A 15898-nucleotide genomic window follows, 5' to 3' on the forward strand; every position below is an offset into this window, starting at 1 on the left:
GAGTTTGGGGGATGGGATCACAACGCACCTGGGGCAAGCAATTATTCTGTTGTATTCTCTCAAGCTCGTGCAAATAGGAAACAGCAAAAAACTGACTTAACTGAGTTCAAAAGAGCCAGCCTTGGAAATGAGAGGGAGATGATGGCAATGGCAGATAAACATCTTCGCCAACAGAACCACCACCACCACCGCCACCACAGCCACCACAGCCACCACAGCCGCTATGAACACCACCCACAATATCAACATCGTCTTCGCCCCCACCAGCACGACCCTGTTGTCCCGGTAAGCACTTTCATCTGCTGCATCCCCTGTTCTTTTCCTACCTTAATCTCTAAAACAGATCTTTAGAAGCAAAGCTAAATTGAACAATAAATACCATACATACATCTAATCCTTGCTCTTTTATTTCTCTTATTCAGCAGAAGAAAAAGAAGATTCTGACCTACATCAATTGTTGTATCAGGCCTTGATATGTGACGAGAAGGCAACCCGCTCCTCTATGTTTTAGTCAAATCACGCTGTTTATCTGAATTTTTTTTCCCTGGCATGAAAATGTAGAGATGAGACGTGTTCATCATACGGATAATTGCATCAATTTCCCCCAACCTGTATCTTGTTTTGGTTCTTTAGCATATAAAACATGGAACCTTGAATATTATATCTTATTTCATGGGGCATAACATGACAAGTAAATTATGCTATAACATAACTACATAAAACTCTGTCCTGTATCTTAAAGAGAAGTTGCTATAGAAATACACGGTGGATATAGGCCATGCAATCTCAGTTATTCCGCCCACATCATCTATTCTACCCTTTTTCACAAACTACGATGAGTGAAGGTTTGTGGACTGAGAACGTTTCACCGGAGCACGGAGTGAGGACAGGTACTGAGCATCTGCCTTTCCAATTCCATCAAACAAATAGCTAAAAGCCGGCATCTCTATGTACTTCCCAGCACCTGGAACAACTTTTAGTTCATCGTTTTCCCAAACAATTCTTCCTCCAGAAATTGTCACTTCAACCTTTCCCTGTGAAAAATATACACGTTTTTAAACATAAATAGATTACTGTGCCCAGAACGTTGTGTAAATACGCATGTGATGACACGAAGAGATCGAACCGCTCAAATATGGACATGCATGTGTGGAGAAGTTAATGTTCATGTCAAGTTGCGTACACCAAAAATGATCTATTGGACATGTATCTTGGTTTTGAAAAAGAAGTCAGGACCAAGAGGTCTTTATACGGAGGAAAATTACATGCAAACAATGTGGTAGGAATTCACTCATTCAAGTACTCTTTAAGCTCACAATATAATTCAATAGGTTTGAGCTTTCCCACTCTTTTCTTAGAGCTCCTCCCTTTTCTCCACTACAACTCTATTTTTTTTGTCGCTCCTAACTAACAAAGTATCCACCAGAAGGTTGTTACTAGCTGAGAACTAACTTCCCCCTAGGTTGTTTAATAGGAAAGAAATGAACACAAAATTCTTGCGGTTATTTGGCCACAAAAACCAAATGTCAAAAAGGTCAAGCCTTTCCACCATGGTCCATAACAATCTAGTGAAATGGCATCCAAATAATAGATGACAATTTTGTAGAATATTGAAGATGTTTGAACCAATAGCACAATAGTCAAAAGAAAGCATGAAGACAATAGCAACCGAAGGTAATTAGAAACGTCGCATGAGTTAATGATACTGAACTGAGTTATGATTTATGAATGACCTGTTCATAAAGATGTTGAGGTAGTTTTGGTTCTCAAAGCCTAACATAAACTTAATCACCACGCTATCCATGCATGCCTCTTAAAGTTAAAGCACAAAGTAGACATAAAGCAAGCACAACCCACAAGTCCATAGTCATAAGAGAACTGCTGTATGGTGTACAGACCTTTCCTCTCTTTCCGTCGTAGACATTTGTGTCAGATCTAGTGTGATGCGACTTTGCAGATATTTCAAAACTTGCATTTGGGTTGAGTATAATTATGTCTGCATCAGACCCAGCAAGAATCGCTCCTTTCTTTGGGTATATATTGAAAATCCTAGCACTGAGCAAATAGTAAACGATAAAACAGATTGTATTCGACTTTCTAAGAGTGTATTTGACTTTCTAGAGTAATTTTTTAAGTCAAGCATTTTATCTATAAGCCCTTCCAAAGAAAACAATGATTTAAGTGCTAAAGCTTTATTTTTATATATATTTAGAAGTTTCTTTTGGTCATGTATCCAAATACTTTAGAAACAACTGTCAGTGCAAAAATTATATAAAACTACTCTAAGAATAAGGACAAGTTCCTCCAGAGATCACAAAATAGTGACAAGACCACATACCATTCTTACTCTTTTTTTTTCCTTCTTAGCAAGATACAAATTGAATACAAACTTTTGTTGATCACTGAAAAGAAAGAAAACAATGCAATTCAAACAAGACCACATACCATTCAGTGCTTGTAATCCGAACGTAATCACTGACAGAGATTTGACCAGACTCCTGAATGTAAGTGATTTCTGGAATGAGATTCTTAAGAAAATTCAAACTTAACTGCATATTCTGAAAGAATAAAACAAATGCACATACAACTTACCACCATCGTATCCCATACCAAATGCATTCTTTCCTCGATGCCTGAAGATTACAAGTTGTCAGATACGGAAGCAAAGAAAGTAGCATAACTGAATAGGATAAGCGTTAAAACCAGGTTCTCAAGATTTCATATTTGATTGTTAATACAGACCACCTAATATGTAATGTAATATCTATAGGAAAATAAAAAGAAGAAAGAGAGAGGGAGAGTGTAATATCCGTAGAAACTACCATTGACACCATTAGGAATTTTTCGAAAGTCATCAATCCCTACAGCCTTCTGTGTAGAATTAAAGACGCAGTGATCGGTTCCCACAAGCTGCAAATTTTAAGAAGCTCGTTGAGAAATAAACTTCATCTAAACATGACACTTCAAAAACATCGTGATAATGTACCTACCTGTTAAGGTAACAATACTAAAATATTTTTTGGAGATCTTAATTTTTGACAAATACATGCGCGCGCGCACACACACACACATTCAAAGTAAGAACCCAAAACTGAAGCTGTAAATCGAAGCGTTCTGAAATTTGCATGATAGCATTATGAATGTTGATTTGTCGGGCATTTTCAATAACAGAAATTGCAAATGTTCCATCTTCTTAGTTATAATAACCTGCAGAATTCCAGTTGAAAGGGCTGCTTGAAGGGCCTTATCATGCCCCGATGATCTAATAGGAGGACTCATGACATACCTGACGGATGATACAGTCATAATGTTAGACTGCTTACTTGAAAGAAACAAAATAGTGATAAGAATAAGGTTATGAAAGAAATACTAGAATAGCATAGTAGTTACTTTGCTGCGTTAACAAAGTCAGGATCCCAAAGCACAGAATCATCTAGAATTAACCCAGACACAACTGGCTCTCCGATAACCCTCTGCCCTGCAGTTTAAAAGAAAAGTTATCCATCTGGCCAAGAAAAATAGACTATCATATAGCACAGAAATAACACCAACAGAGAAGGATCATAACAATTTGTGAGGAGAAAAAGATAGAGGAGCCAGTAACAGATGGCAGCCAAAAAATTATAGATTGTTTTACTAGCACTGATCTTTTGACAATCTATAATTTCAGTCCTCTATTTTTCCATGGCAAAATTATAAATTATTTTATTAGCAGGTTCCATATTCTCTGGTTGAATTCTGACGCTTGTATGAATTATCATAGAATGTTTTATAATAAATTAACATCGTCTTTTGCGCCAGATACATATACCACAAAGTACATTTTAAAACATAGAATATGGCACCTGCTTTCCGAGCTCTGGCTATTTCTTCCATTGCATCAATGCTCATAACATGAACCACATAGAGAGGAGTGTTCACAAAACTAGCCAAACGTATTGCACGGGACGTTGCCTCTCCTTCTAACTGCATTAATTTCAAGCACACATAAAGAAAGAAATACCCATCAATGGAGAGTGGAAAATAAATTGACAAAGGAGTCCATCAAGTACCCATGAATTCAACCAGAGAAATAAGCAGTAAAAAAATGTACATAAAACCGTAAATTCATTCAGAAGTTCCATCAGTTTAAAACGTATTTTTTTTAAATTACCACAGCAGGTCGTGAAAGAGCGTGTCCCTCTGGACCAGTTATACCAAGTTCAATCATTCTCTCCTGTCCTTCGTATACAGCATCACCATTTTCAGCATGTACCATGGCCAAGGCACCAAGAGATTTGCACTTCTTTAATCCTTGTAATAAGAGCTCGTCACTGATCATTAAAGCCCCCTTGTATGCTAGGAAGAACTTAAAAGAGTTTATTCCTGCAAGTTCGAATATGTGAAGAATGAATATTGATGAGAAAACTTGTAATGACATTTCAAGGTGAAGGCAATTTGATCCACGGTTTATTGGTTTAAGATGAAAAATAATCACTAACCCTTTTCCTTCACCATAATTTCCATTTCCTGTGAAACAACTTCGTCCCATTTTGTGATTGCCATATGAAAACCATAATCCATGCAAGATTTCTTTGCTTTTTTCTCGTACGATTCAAGCCCTGCTGATAGACTTCCATTCACCGGTATAACAAAGTCAATGTGCATGGTCGTTCCACCAGCTAATGCTGCAGCCTGACCACTGAAGAAGTCATCAACTGTCTGAGTACCCATAAACTCGAAAGCAAGATGTGTGTGAGGATCAATTCCTCCTGCCAGAATTCCAGGGGAAGAAAGCTGTAATCAATCACCACCAAAATGTACCACACATTTTGCTGATTCTGACGTTAGATATTAACTAAAAAACTGAAAGTAAACTGGTTCAAATACTCCCGATGGAATAAAACGCTCTTTTAAGCATGTAATATTCACATGAAAAAAGTAGATGCGTATCGAGGACAAGATTCAAGAACTTCTCTCTCTCTCCCAAAATCCTCGAGATAAGCCAAAAAGTGCCTCTCAACACACACAAAGCTACATCATATAGCATACTAGCTACTCACGCCTTTCCCCTTATTTATAATTATACTAAAGAAATTTATTTTTCAGTTTCAAGGGATAAAAGTTTCCAACGAAAGGAAACATATCAAGCTATGCATATTTCATGCATACAAATTTAACAAGGCTACAAAATAATCTGATAAACTCCAATGAGATCATATTTCTTGAAAATTTTACAAGAAAGGGGGCCTCAAGGATGCAGTTGAGTGCGATAACCGGGTAAGATTGAATTGCCTAGACAAATCCTTCATTAAAATTGATATCCATACTCCTATAACATATTTTAGTAGCATAAATGCAGGAAACCAGAATCATTTGTAATTTAACCTGGCATGACATATTTTCCAGTGGCATCTAGGACTGCAACATCATCCCCGACCTATTATTGGCAATTAAACGAGTTAACAGTGGATCCATAACATGCACAGAAAAAATTATTAAACTATAAATGACGGCATAAGTAAGGAACTGTTGAGCATGAATGAATAGTAGGCTTTACTCTGCAGATAATAAGATTTTTAAAAAATAATGACAAAAGGCAATTCAATAGCACTGATTGAAGCACGAAGGAAACCGAAATTCTTTTGCAGGAAACGCGCTGTCGCAACGTTAGGAACAAGTCAACTTCGCCATGAATATGCACGGCCTCCGATTAGTGATAGTAGATCGCATTCATAACCAAGTCTTTTGAATTCACAAACGATCATTACAGATAAATGATTTCGCCATATTGTTAATAAGGAATACCTTGATATTAGGCTTCACGGCAATAATAATCCCGTCTTCCACATAAACATCAGCAACTTCCTGATGATGAGCATTAACAACAGTTCCGCCCTTTATCAGTAGCTTCGACGATGACGTAGTGCCACATGTTGACTCATCAAATCCAAGACCAGCATCACAGAACTGACAAAACGATAAACAAAAGACGACATGATAAAGAGATTAGAGTTTCGGAAATTGTAATCGCAAGTCCAATTGATTTGGAGAAAAATTATTAAGCGTTTGGCCATATAAAACGAAGAACTCCGTATTTCTCTTCGCCGATCAATTTAACACCCCATATTTCTTCATTTTTCTCGGCTACCGATCAGAAGTCAACCGTAAAACAAATGTTAATCAAGAGTACCTGATCTGCGCGGGAAAATATTGAAAAAATGAGCAGGATAAGAAAGAAGAGCCAAGGTCGCTGGCTGGCCGACTCCATGAATTTCAGCGCACCGATGAACTGAAGCTTCATCAAACGCTCACAGACCACCTTGGAGTGCGAGTATTTCTGATCAAAAGGGACAATTTCCCGGCAATATCCAATTAATATATAGAGTTAAAAAATCACATTTTGTCCAAAAAAAAAATAAATCTCAATTCTCGGAGTTAATTTCATATTTTTAACCATTTAATAATATATATTTTTTTTTTTTTTGCAACGGTATAATTGGGAATTAAATCATTAAGGGATAAAAGACAACACATACTTTTTTTTTCTTTTTTTTTTTAATAATATTATTAAAATTTATGAATTATGGATTTTATTCAAAAATAAAAAATATTTTTTTTAAAAAATGATATTTTTATTAATTTATTCATAAGCACAAATATCATCTAGCCTAAATAAATTCACTCCCGCGTCCGTTCCCTATAAAAGCCTACAACCGCGCCACAGCGACCTTTTTCCCTCTAGCGGGTTCGCCGGCGTCGGCCATCGTTCTCAAGTTGCTGGTTTCACTGCACGTTTTCTCCATTGATCTTTGATCCTTTTTTCTTCTTTGTTTGCGGAACTTTCGGGTGCTATCCTTGCATGTGAAGACGTACAAGGTACTTTAGCTGTAGGTTTTGATGGAATCGCTGTTAGGATTTGAAGAAGTACCCGTGGAAACTGAAGAAGATAATTCGTCGACGTACAGCCGCAAATTGGTACCCTGGTCGACTTGGAGCGAGTGGCTTTTTGTTAGTCAATCACTCTTCTCTGACTCTTCTGACTCCGTCGCCGCCGCTCTGGGAAGAGTAAGATTACTTTCTAAGGATAGTTGCTCGACCTATCTCCGCCGCATGTTTTTTCTCCATTATGCTAATTCTTGAAGTTACATTTGAGTCTGTAATTGTAAATTTCATTATGCTGCACTTTTGTAACCGGCTTGATTACGTTAGATTGATGCATGTAGCCAAATTTCCTGGTCTCAGTACCCTCCATCCATCCTTTTCTGGATTCGCGTTGCTAGTTTTCTTATTTGTGGCTTACGTGTTTTGTTTTTGAATCTAGATATCAACATGGAGAAGCAGAGGCTGTCTTCCAGTCGTCGTTGAAGTGACAGCATCTATAATCGAAATCCAACAAAAGGATCCCTACTTCATGTATGCTTCAATTCTCACTTTTCACCAACTTTTTTTGTGGTTATATTCACCAATTATACTGTTTCCTACTCGAGCTATTTTCTGTAGGAGAATGAAAGTGGAAGCCTACATTTTGAGATTAGAAATTAGGAGCGATAGTTTTAACTTCAAAACAATTAATTTTAATTAATGGTTATTCAATAGATCGCTAACAATCAAATTGTGTATTGACCATTTCCTTCTCTTGGGTCTGTCAGTAATATTAACGCTACCATGTGTTTGAGTACATATATTTTTTGTATCCAAGGTTATATGGTGTTTTTATGTGGAAACCACTATTGGCGTTCATTAGTTTCTGTTATTCATTCTTTGCAGAAAGAACCAATCGGTGGATGCTTCAGTTCGTGGTACAGAGGAACAATTAAATAGTGTTTCACTTTCAGAGGAAGCGTTAGCCATGTTATATTGCATGGCCATTATGAGGTAATTATTTTCTTATATTGTAAGTTAAGAGGTGAAAATTTCTTAATTTGTTACTCGTTATTCTGACCTTCTAAGTCTGATTAACTAAAGGTTATCATATGGTGAACTTTTTTTTGTATTACGTATTAACAAAGTAGTGTTGATGTTACATTTTAAAACAAATATTGAAGTATCAACCTATTGGTGCAAAGTTCACGCTTCCTAGAATGTCAATGCCATTGTTCATTTATACGGCTTAGTTGTAGGAAAGAATTTACAATTTCACGGTCTCAAACTGATTACATGAGATCCAGATTAGCCGTATTGAAAATACAGTCAATTAGATTGTTGAAACGTGTCTTCCGTTAACCTATTCGCATTAACTGTACAAGTCTGTAGTAAGAGGTTCCATAACATGAAAATAATCATTCCACATGCTTCACTTTGGACTGATTGAAGTAAGTTAGGATAGAGCTAGCTGTTTGGTGGACCTTTATATTGAATTTTTGTGCGTTTTTTTTTCACTGTTTTCACAAGATTACAGAATAAAAGTAAACTTTTCTTCTGAAGAATCACAAAGAACTCACTGCATTCTTGGTTTTAAAGGCTTGTAAATGGTGTTGTTGAGAAGACACGCAAGAAAACAGAGGTTTCAATTGCTGTGGCAGCTGATGCTATTGGTTTGCCTCGTGTACTGATTGATATTCGTCATGGTGAGTACCACCAAATATCATTTTGTGTGCTATTTTTCTTTTCTTTTTCTTTCCAGTTTTATGAGCTTCTTTCTCAAAGTTTTATGATCTTCCTATATATGCTGCAAATGTGACAAAACCACTTGTCAGTTTTACTGTTCTTTGATTTTTTTGCAACATCATCCATTCTCAATAATAGGTTGCCTATAATTAATTGATTGTAATTAGTTTTATATTTCTCTTGGCAATGATTATAGAGGGTTCTCATCGTGAACTTCCAGCTCTTCAGGTGGTTCGGTGTGCCTCAATCAAGGTATGACTATGAAGTATGAACTCTTAACATTCTCGTTTTTTCACATTTTAATGGCTTTCAACTTTATTTGCTCCTTTTCTTTTTAATGATTAATCTCTATTTATGATAGTTTCACTTAGCATCATTCAAAGTGGAACAATAAATCATTAACAAATTTACAAATGTGCCTGTTCTATCCTTTCTGCATTTCGTTTGCGGCAGTTTGTACTTGAATGTCATTTCTCTATAGAATTTTTTTTTTAAACAGTAGAAGATTAACTGAGATGGGAAGTAAACTGAAGCCTTCTTGATTTTTGGTGATTTCAGGCACTTCATTGGTTGAAAGCTTATTATTGGGATCCTCAGGAAAAAGCAATTCCATTTCTAGGTGATATAAGTACTACCATTAGAAAAGAAATCAAATCCAGACTTCGTGATTTGGCTTTCAACTTAAGTGAGAAGCAAGATTCTCAACGTGGATCAGTGGTCAAGCCAAAACGTACGTGTTTATTTTCTCCCTTTTAAAGGCCATATTTTATATTTCCTTTTAACTTTTTTTATTACTATCTAATGTGTCTTAAATGGTTTTGTTTCTAGTTTTAACTAATTTGTGGCTGACTTGAATTTCGTCTTAAATGGGAGATCTTGAGATGAGACAGATTATTTAAGGATTGCTAGATCAATACTATTGCTTCCAACAATAGACATGAGGAGGAGATAATTATAGAATTTTCTAGTCTTGGTTAATGGCATGGTGTTTTTGGTTTTCCATGTTGTTCAAATAAGGTTATTTACTAGTTATTTTTTTCTTTTTGAAAAGAATTAGAAGTTTCATACCCACCATGGGTTAACATAGGCTTATAAAAATGCTCGGTAAATAGTAAAAGACTGAGAGGGAATGAGTTCAAGTAATGGTTACCACCTATTAAGGGTTTAATATCCTATAGGTTACCTTTGTAATCAAATGTAGTAAAGTTGGACAATTGTTCCATTAGAATAGTCAAAGTGCTTATAAACTAGCCTAGACACTCACAGATATCAAAATCGAAAAAAGCAAAAGAAAATAATTAAGTGGTAAATAATCCAATCCAAGAATCTCCAAGGACTTTTAGGGATTGAAAGAAGGTTTGTTCATTGGCTAGGTTTAACACTTCTAACTCGACATCAGTCTCCAAGTATTTTTGTAATTACCTGTAGGTCTTATTCTTGTAAATTAGAGCCTCCTTTTGTGTAGTTGGTTATTCGGCTCCTCTGGTTTGGGGTGTCTTTCTATGTCAGTTGGCTTTCTATTTCATATTCTCATACTTCTCTATGAAAGCGAAGTTTCTCATTTGAAAAAAAGAAATTAAACCAAGAACTGCACCTCTGTAGAAGCAAAGCCTGTTTAAAAATCTAACTTAGAATTGCTTCCCAACTTAAATAAATTCTGAAGAGATTGCTGAAATAATTGAAAAGAGTACACCATGGGGAAGATTGATAATAAGATCAATTCTCTCTTGCCTTCTTGAAAACACGTTGATTCCTTTCTAACCATCCCCCAAAGTTTTAACTGTGTTGACCCGTAACACTCCTGCTTTCCTTTTCAACATGCCACCTCAAAGAAGACGATGTATTCTTTTTGGCATTCAAATAAAAAACTCATGAGCACCCTTAACACTAGAGGTACATGATGGAGGACAATGGAAAGAAGTACGATTAATATATTCCCCTGCCTCTAAGAGAGCATACAACCATTGAGATTCAATGTCCAAAAGGTACATCATCTCTGTACTTTGATCACATATTACAATCTAAAGTGGTACTTTACTGATAGATGATCCATAGTTTCTCCTCCTTTTCTATTAACCCCAATCTCCAAAAGGTACATTCTCTCTGTGAACCTTGGGAGATAAGAATTGGGCAATTTAGGGGTTCGTAACGAAGCCCTACTAGCTAAATGGCTTTGACGGTGCCCTCTCGTGCCTGGTTCCCTTTGGCATAGGATTATTATGAGTAAATACGGTCTCCATCATTTCTGAGTGAGTGCCAAGTAATTTTAAAGGCATTTACAGAAATCCTTGGAAGCACATATCTTATGAGCGCACTCTTTTTCATCCCTAATTCGAAGTTCTGTGGTTGATTGAAGGGGTACTAATTTTTGGGAGGATAAGTGGGTGGGAATAGTTCTCTCTACTCGTTTACCTGCTTGTATCATCTCTCCTCTTTGTTTCCCTACTTGTATCATCTATCGTCCATGAAAAACTGTTCAGTGGCTAGTGTCTTTGATCCCTTGGGGAGCTCTCCTTCGTTGTCTCTTAGTTTTCGTCGTCCATTGTCTAATAGGGAGACTACCAACATCTCCTCCTATCCTTGGTAGAGAGGTTTAGCCTTAGACCGAAGAGAAGGGATGTTCATTTTTGGAGTCTTAACCCCATTGGGTGTTTTTTTTTGTAGTGCTTTATTTCAGTAGTTGCTAAATCCATTTCCAGTCAAGAAGTTAGTTTTCTTGTGTTTGTGAAAGGTGAAAGTTCCAAAGAAGGTTCAGTTCTTTGTTTGAAAGGTTATCCACGGTAGGGTTAATACTGCTTTCAAGAAAGATGCCTCTGTCGATTGGGCCATCTTATTGTATCTCTTGTCAGAAGACGGAGGAAGATCTCAATCACTTGCTTTGGAGGTGCGATTTTGCTTGGTCTGTTTGGTGTCCCTTTTTTGACGTGTTTGATTTTCAATTTGATGGGCACAGAGGTTCCAAGGAGATGTTCAAGGAGTTGCTTCTCCCCTTGCCTTTTCGTGAAAATGAGAGGTTTTGTTGATGGTGGGGATTTGTGCGAGTTTATGGGGCTTGTCGGGGTGAGAAGAATAATAGAATCTTTAGGGGGATTGAGAGATTGCCAGATTTTATCTCTTTTGGCGTCAATTTCTAAGATCTTTTGTAATCATATGCTTGGTGGTCTCATTTTACTTTATTTAAATTCTTTTCCTTAGGGGGGTTCCTTTTATGGGTTTGGTTTTTTGTATGTGCCTTTGCATTTTCTTCAATTTTTTCTCAATGAAGGTTCAGTTTCTTATAAAAAAAAAGTCTCAATATGAACGATTCAAAGCTCTATTACAATCCTTTCCTTGCTGCTGATGCTAAACCTCAGAGTTAAAAGTTGTGCACGTGTTTTCTTGTGTTGGCAATTTTGTTCTCAAGCAGTTAAAGCTCCTGATTTGAGATTTATTAACTACTATAATTGAATCTCTAATAGAATGAAAATATTAACAAATAAGCCTACCTTTTCAGGTTTGAAGACAAAGACGGGCAAGACACTGAAGTTTCTTATTCAGTTATATTCTACTTTCTCTTCAGAATTTTTATCTGTATTGTTGGAATTTTTGCTAAAGGCAATGAGGTCATCAGACTTGGCCTTTCCTGAAAATTCCAAAAAATCCCGAAGCGCCGTATTGGAAGGTTGGAAGCTCGCGATCGCTAAGATCTCGAATAAGGAACCAGAATTGCTTTTAGATCTGCTCGAGGCAATTCTGGAGAAAATCAAAACTCAAGAAGCCTTGGAATATGGTATGGTTACATATCAACTTTAAACTTTACAGCCTTTTCCCTTTTACTTCTTCACTCTTGCCCTTTTCTTGCTTCTTCTCTCTCTTTCCTGAATGGTTCTTTAAACACGGTTTTCTTATTCAGAAAGTCAGTACTTCACGTCCTCAGATCACAAAATGAAGAGCTGTCAAGTCGCACAGCTTTCATCTTTGTTTGCATGGCTTGTTGAAAAACTCAAGGGTATAAAACTAAAGCGCAATGGAGAAGTTTTTTCTGGAAAACACATTCCGAAAGGTGTTCTAATGGAGTTGCTACGTAAATGCCTTCTGGTATCAGCTCCTGGGAACAAGCGACTTATGGATTCTGCCACTGATCTTGCACAGTTATTGGATGACGGTTCTCTAATGAAGAAACTGAACAAACTATCCTTTCTGAATCTATTGAATTCAGATATTCCCGACGAAGAAAATCCCAACCAAACCACTTCAGAAAACAATTTAAACCACGTGGAGTCGCTCCACGAAGCAAGTCGGAAACTGGAGATGATTAAGCTCCACAAAAGAAAGAACAACTTGGCAGCAAATCCAGTAGATGGTAATGTTGGAAGTTCCACCAGGTGGACTGTGGTAAATTCATGGACCCCATGTCCAATTGGTATGTTGCCTCGTCCAATCGGCTCATCTGGTCGTCTTCCTGTTCTTGACCTCAATCCCGAGAACGAACCAGCTTCGGAAGATCTGAGAAGCAAAGAGAACATCGAACTCGGCAAATGTAGCCTCAAGAGAGAAGCCAGTTCTGATACTCAGCAACTTGATAGCGGTACTGTCAAGAAAATGAAGGAAACAAATGGAAACTTCCAATATGAGATGGACGATGTCGAATCACGTGAAGGTGTCAAGGGGCGCTTGTTGATAGGTGGGATATGGAAGAAAGTTGGGGAAGAAGAATTATCAGCCATTCAGTCTGCGGTAAGGATATTAATATAAATTCTTTTACAGTTGCTGTGATTTTTGCTGTCTGAACAAAATCATAGCCTCCGCATTCTATGATATGTGAAAGCTTGTAGGATCTCGACTTTCATGTTTTAGTATTATTATTATTATTATTTTCGGGAGTTTAAACTATATTTGAGATATGAGATTCGGACATCTAACTTCTTGATCGAGAGCTCATGTTGTTAATTATACATGTTTTAAGATACACAGTGATAAAAATATATGTATACATCCTTGTATAATCCTTCTATATTTTGTAGTTGAGTTGTTCCTACTTCCCCAAAATCTCATCATCTTCTTGCGTAGTTGATGATATTCAAATGCATTTCATTTGAACATAGCCAAATGAAGAGTATTTGATTTGATTGTAAAATGTGTTTCAATGTTATTTTGAACATTGTCAATATCTCCCACACTTATTTTCACATTTGAATAGAAAGAAGCAAATCCCCAAAGAATGAAACTTGAACGAAGGAAACTATAACCGTCCAAGCTCGCGATATTGTCTTCTTTGAACTTTCACTTCTAGACTTTCTTTCAAGGTTTTAAAACGTGTTCGCTAGAGAGAGATTTTCATACCCTTACAAAGAATGTTTCATTATTCTCTTCAATTGGTGAGGTTATTGGAGACACGAGATCAAATCTATTACAATCAGAGTATAGTTCAATTAGTTAAGATATACTTTATGAGCAATACAATATATAAAATGGATTTGTGGGCTTCTCAACCGTGCCTTTCTTTCTCTGTCAAAACGTTGGATCTAAGATTCACATCAATCTTTTAAGTTCACCTTTACATCATAAAGAAAAAAAAAATCTCATCGTGTAATAATCCAGAGTTGAAATAAAAGATTATCCCCATTACAGTGAGATAGAAAAAGATTAGGGAAAGAAAAAGTGGATACCAATGATAGTAGTGATGCTTAAACTTTAGGAGACAAAGGCATTGGAAGGGAAGTGAATGGGAAGGTGATAATCACAAACCAACCTAAAACAACTTCCTTCATCATCCATTATAAATTATCCTCTTTTCTCTCTCTCTTCGATATTCCATGCTCGTTTTTTAATATATCTCCTCGATCTCGGGAGAGAGAATTTGTAGAAAAAAAAAACGAATAAATTCACAATAATAATAATAATCGAGCAAAATACTCGAAACAATATAGTTAAATAAATTATATTTTCCATGAAGAAAAAATTAGACTTAATTTTCTTAAATCTATAAATCTTCTTTAAAAAAAATAATAAATAGATATATATATATATATATATATATATATGTATATATATATATATTATTAAATGGAAATATAAAATTATAAAATAAACATCCATTCCACGTCATACATTGGAGGGAAAAAAATATATAATTATTAAAGGTAGACTCAGTTTTATAATTTATTTATTTATTTATTTTAATAAAATTGAGATGGGCCCACCCACCATAGTTCTGGTGGGTTAGTTGAGGCTATTTTTTGGATTTAGTTTATTTATTTATATAATGAAAAAAGAAATTAGAATTTTAAATGAATATAAATAGCCAATTAAAAAATGTGTTTGAAAGGCGTGCCAATCTTAGATGCCAATTTTCATATCAAAGGGATCCTCACCTTACCCACCTTTATTCCTTCAAACAAGCTTCCTGATTGGACTTCTAATTTTTTAATAATTTAATATTCTAATTAAAATATATTATTACATATAATTGTTTTTAAAAAATATGATATAAATTAAACTATTTATTTATTTAATATTCCAAAATTACTCTTTGGAGATTTTTAGTATAAAATAAAATAAAAATTAATTATATGTCAAGTGAACTCCTTGTTTTCTGAAATAATAATATATTATAATTATAAAATATTTTAAAATTTATCTTGTGATGGACATAAAATCTAGTATATATTTAATACAATAATTATTAATTTATTTTTTAAAATATGTCATCAAATTTAAAACTCAAAATAAGGGTGTACGTATGACCAAAGAATCCGACCAATCTCAGCTACCCCCAACCAAACCGTAAAAATGGGTTCGGTTGAATTTTTTGAAAACTAAAATTTTGGGTCGGTTTGTAGATTGATATTTTGTTCATTCGACAACGAGAAATAGAGTTTAACTCAACCCTACTCGTAAGATTATTATAAATATTTGATATTTATAATTATATTTGAATTTTATGAGATTTATTACGTGGATAAATATATATATTTTTAGAATAATTATCAAAATTTAAAGCATATTAAAGGTATATTCGTTGAAGAAATGCGTGGCTGTTGGGAGGCCACCAAAAACCAGGTCTGTTGCCCGTTGCCCGTTGCCCGTTGCCCGTTGCCCGTGCCCGTGCCCATATTTCTTGAGGCGCTAAAGATCAGGATTTTGTTGAATTTTCAAGAAAGGATTAAATCCCATTTTCTTAATCAATTTTAAATTCTATTATTATTTTTCAAAATTTTTTATTTATATATTAAACATAATTTAATTTAATTTAAATTTGATCACGTCATGTTATAATTACTTTTTGTCTGTGTCAGTACAACTAAATTCATTAAATAAATATTTTTGG

General features: G+C 35.5%; 2 protein-coding genes across 2 annotated transcripts; one reads left to right on the plus strand and one right to left on the minus strand.

Annotated features, from left to right (window-relative positions):
• Window positions 1-635: 635 nt before the first annotated feature.
• LOC111459263 (dihydropyrimidinase) lies at window positions 636-6345 on the minus strand. The gene is made up of 13 exons (XM_023102074.1): window positions 6173-6345; window positions 5788-5949; window positions 5368-5419; window positions 4482-4751; window positions 4154-4365; window positions 3846-3966; window positions 3391-3478; window positions 3208-3286; window positions 2823-2910; window positions 2593-2633; window positions 2446-2498; window positions 1899-2055; window positions 636-1034 (listed from the first exon to the last, which is right to left on the minus strand). Exons 1-13 carry the CDS (start codon window positions 6281-6283, stop codon window positions 831-833), a joined length of 1638 nt encoding a protein of 545 aa, XP_022957842.1. The 5' UTR covers window positions 6284-6345; the 3' UTR covers window positions 636-830.
• A 307-nt stretch (window positions 6346-6652) lies between these two features.
• Window positions 6653-13574, plus strand: LOC111459262. The gene is made up of 8 exons (XM_023102073.1): window positions 6653-7047; window positions 7304-7395; window positions 7750-7857; window positions 8443-8549; window positions 8786-8841; window positions 9148-9319; window positions 12083-12358; window positions 12482-13574. Exons 1-8 carry the CDS (start codon window positions 6880-6882, stop codon window positions 13321-13323), a joined length of 1821 nt encoding a protein of 606 aa, XP_022957841.1. The 5' UTR covers window positions 6653-6879; the 3' UTR covers window positions 13324-13574.
• Window positions 13575-15898: the final 2324 nt, after the last annotated feature.

Source organism: Cucurbita moschata, unplaced genomic scaffold (genome assembly GCF_002738365.1).
Source record: "Cucurbita moschata cultivar Rifu unplaced genomic scaffold, Cmos_1.0 Cmo_Scf00022, whole genome shotgun sequence".
Lineage (NCBI taxonomy): Eukaryota > Viridiplantae > Streptophyta > Magnoliopsida > Cucurbitales > Cucurbitaceae > Cucurbita > Cucurbita moschata.

Bases quoted from the DNA above. Each gene is read 5' to 3' on its own strand.
- LOC111459263 (XM_023102074.1), bottom strand. From the start codon at position 6,283: ATGAAGCTTCAGTTCATCGGTGCGCTGAAATTCATGGAGTCGGCCAGC. The intron at 2,499-2,592 runs GTAAGTTGTATG...ACTTACATTCAG, and splicing joins TGGTATGGGATACGATGGTG to GAGTCTGGTCAAATCTCTGT. The intron at 1,035-1,898 runs GTCTGTACACCA...TATTTTTCACAG, and splicing joins ACGACGGAAAGAGAGGAAAG to GGAAAGGTTGAAGTGACAAT.
- LOC111459262 (XM_023102073.1), top strand. From the start codon at position 6,880: ATGGAATCGCTGTTAGGATTTGAAGAAGTACCCGTGGAAACTGAAGAA. The intron at 7,858-8,442 runs GTAATTATTTTC...TTGGTTTTAAAG, and splicing joins TATTGCATGGCCATTATGAG to GCTTGTAAATGGTGTTGTTG. The intron at 12,359-12,481 runs GTATGGTTACAT...TTTCTTATTCAG, and splicing joins TCAAGAAGCCTTGGAATATG to AAAGTCAGTACTTCACGTCC.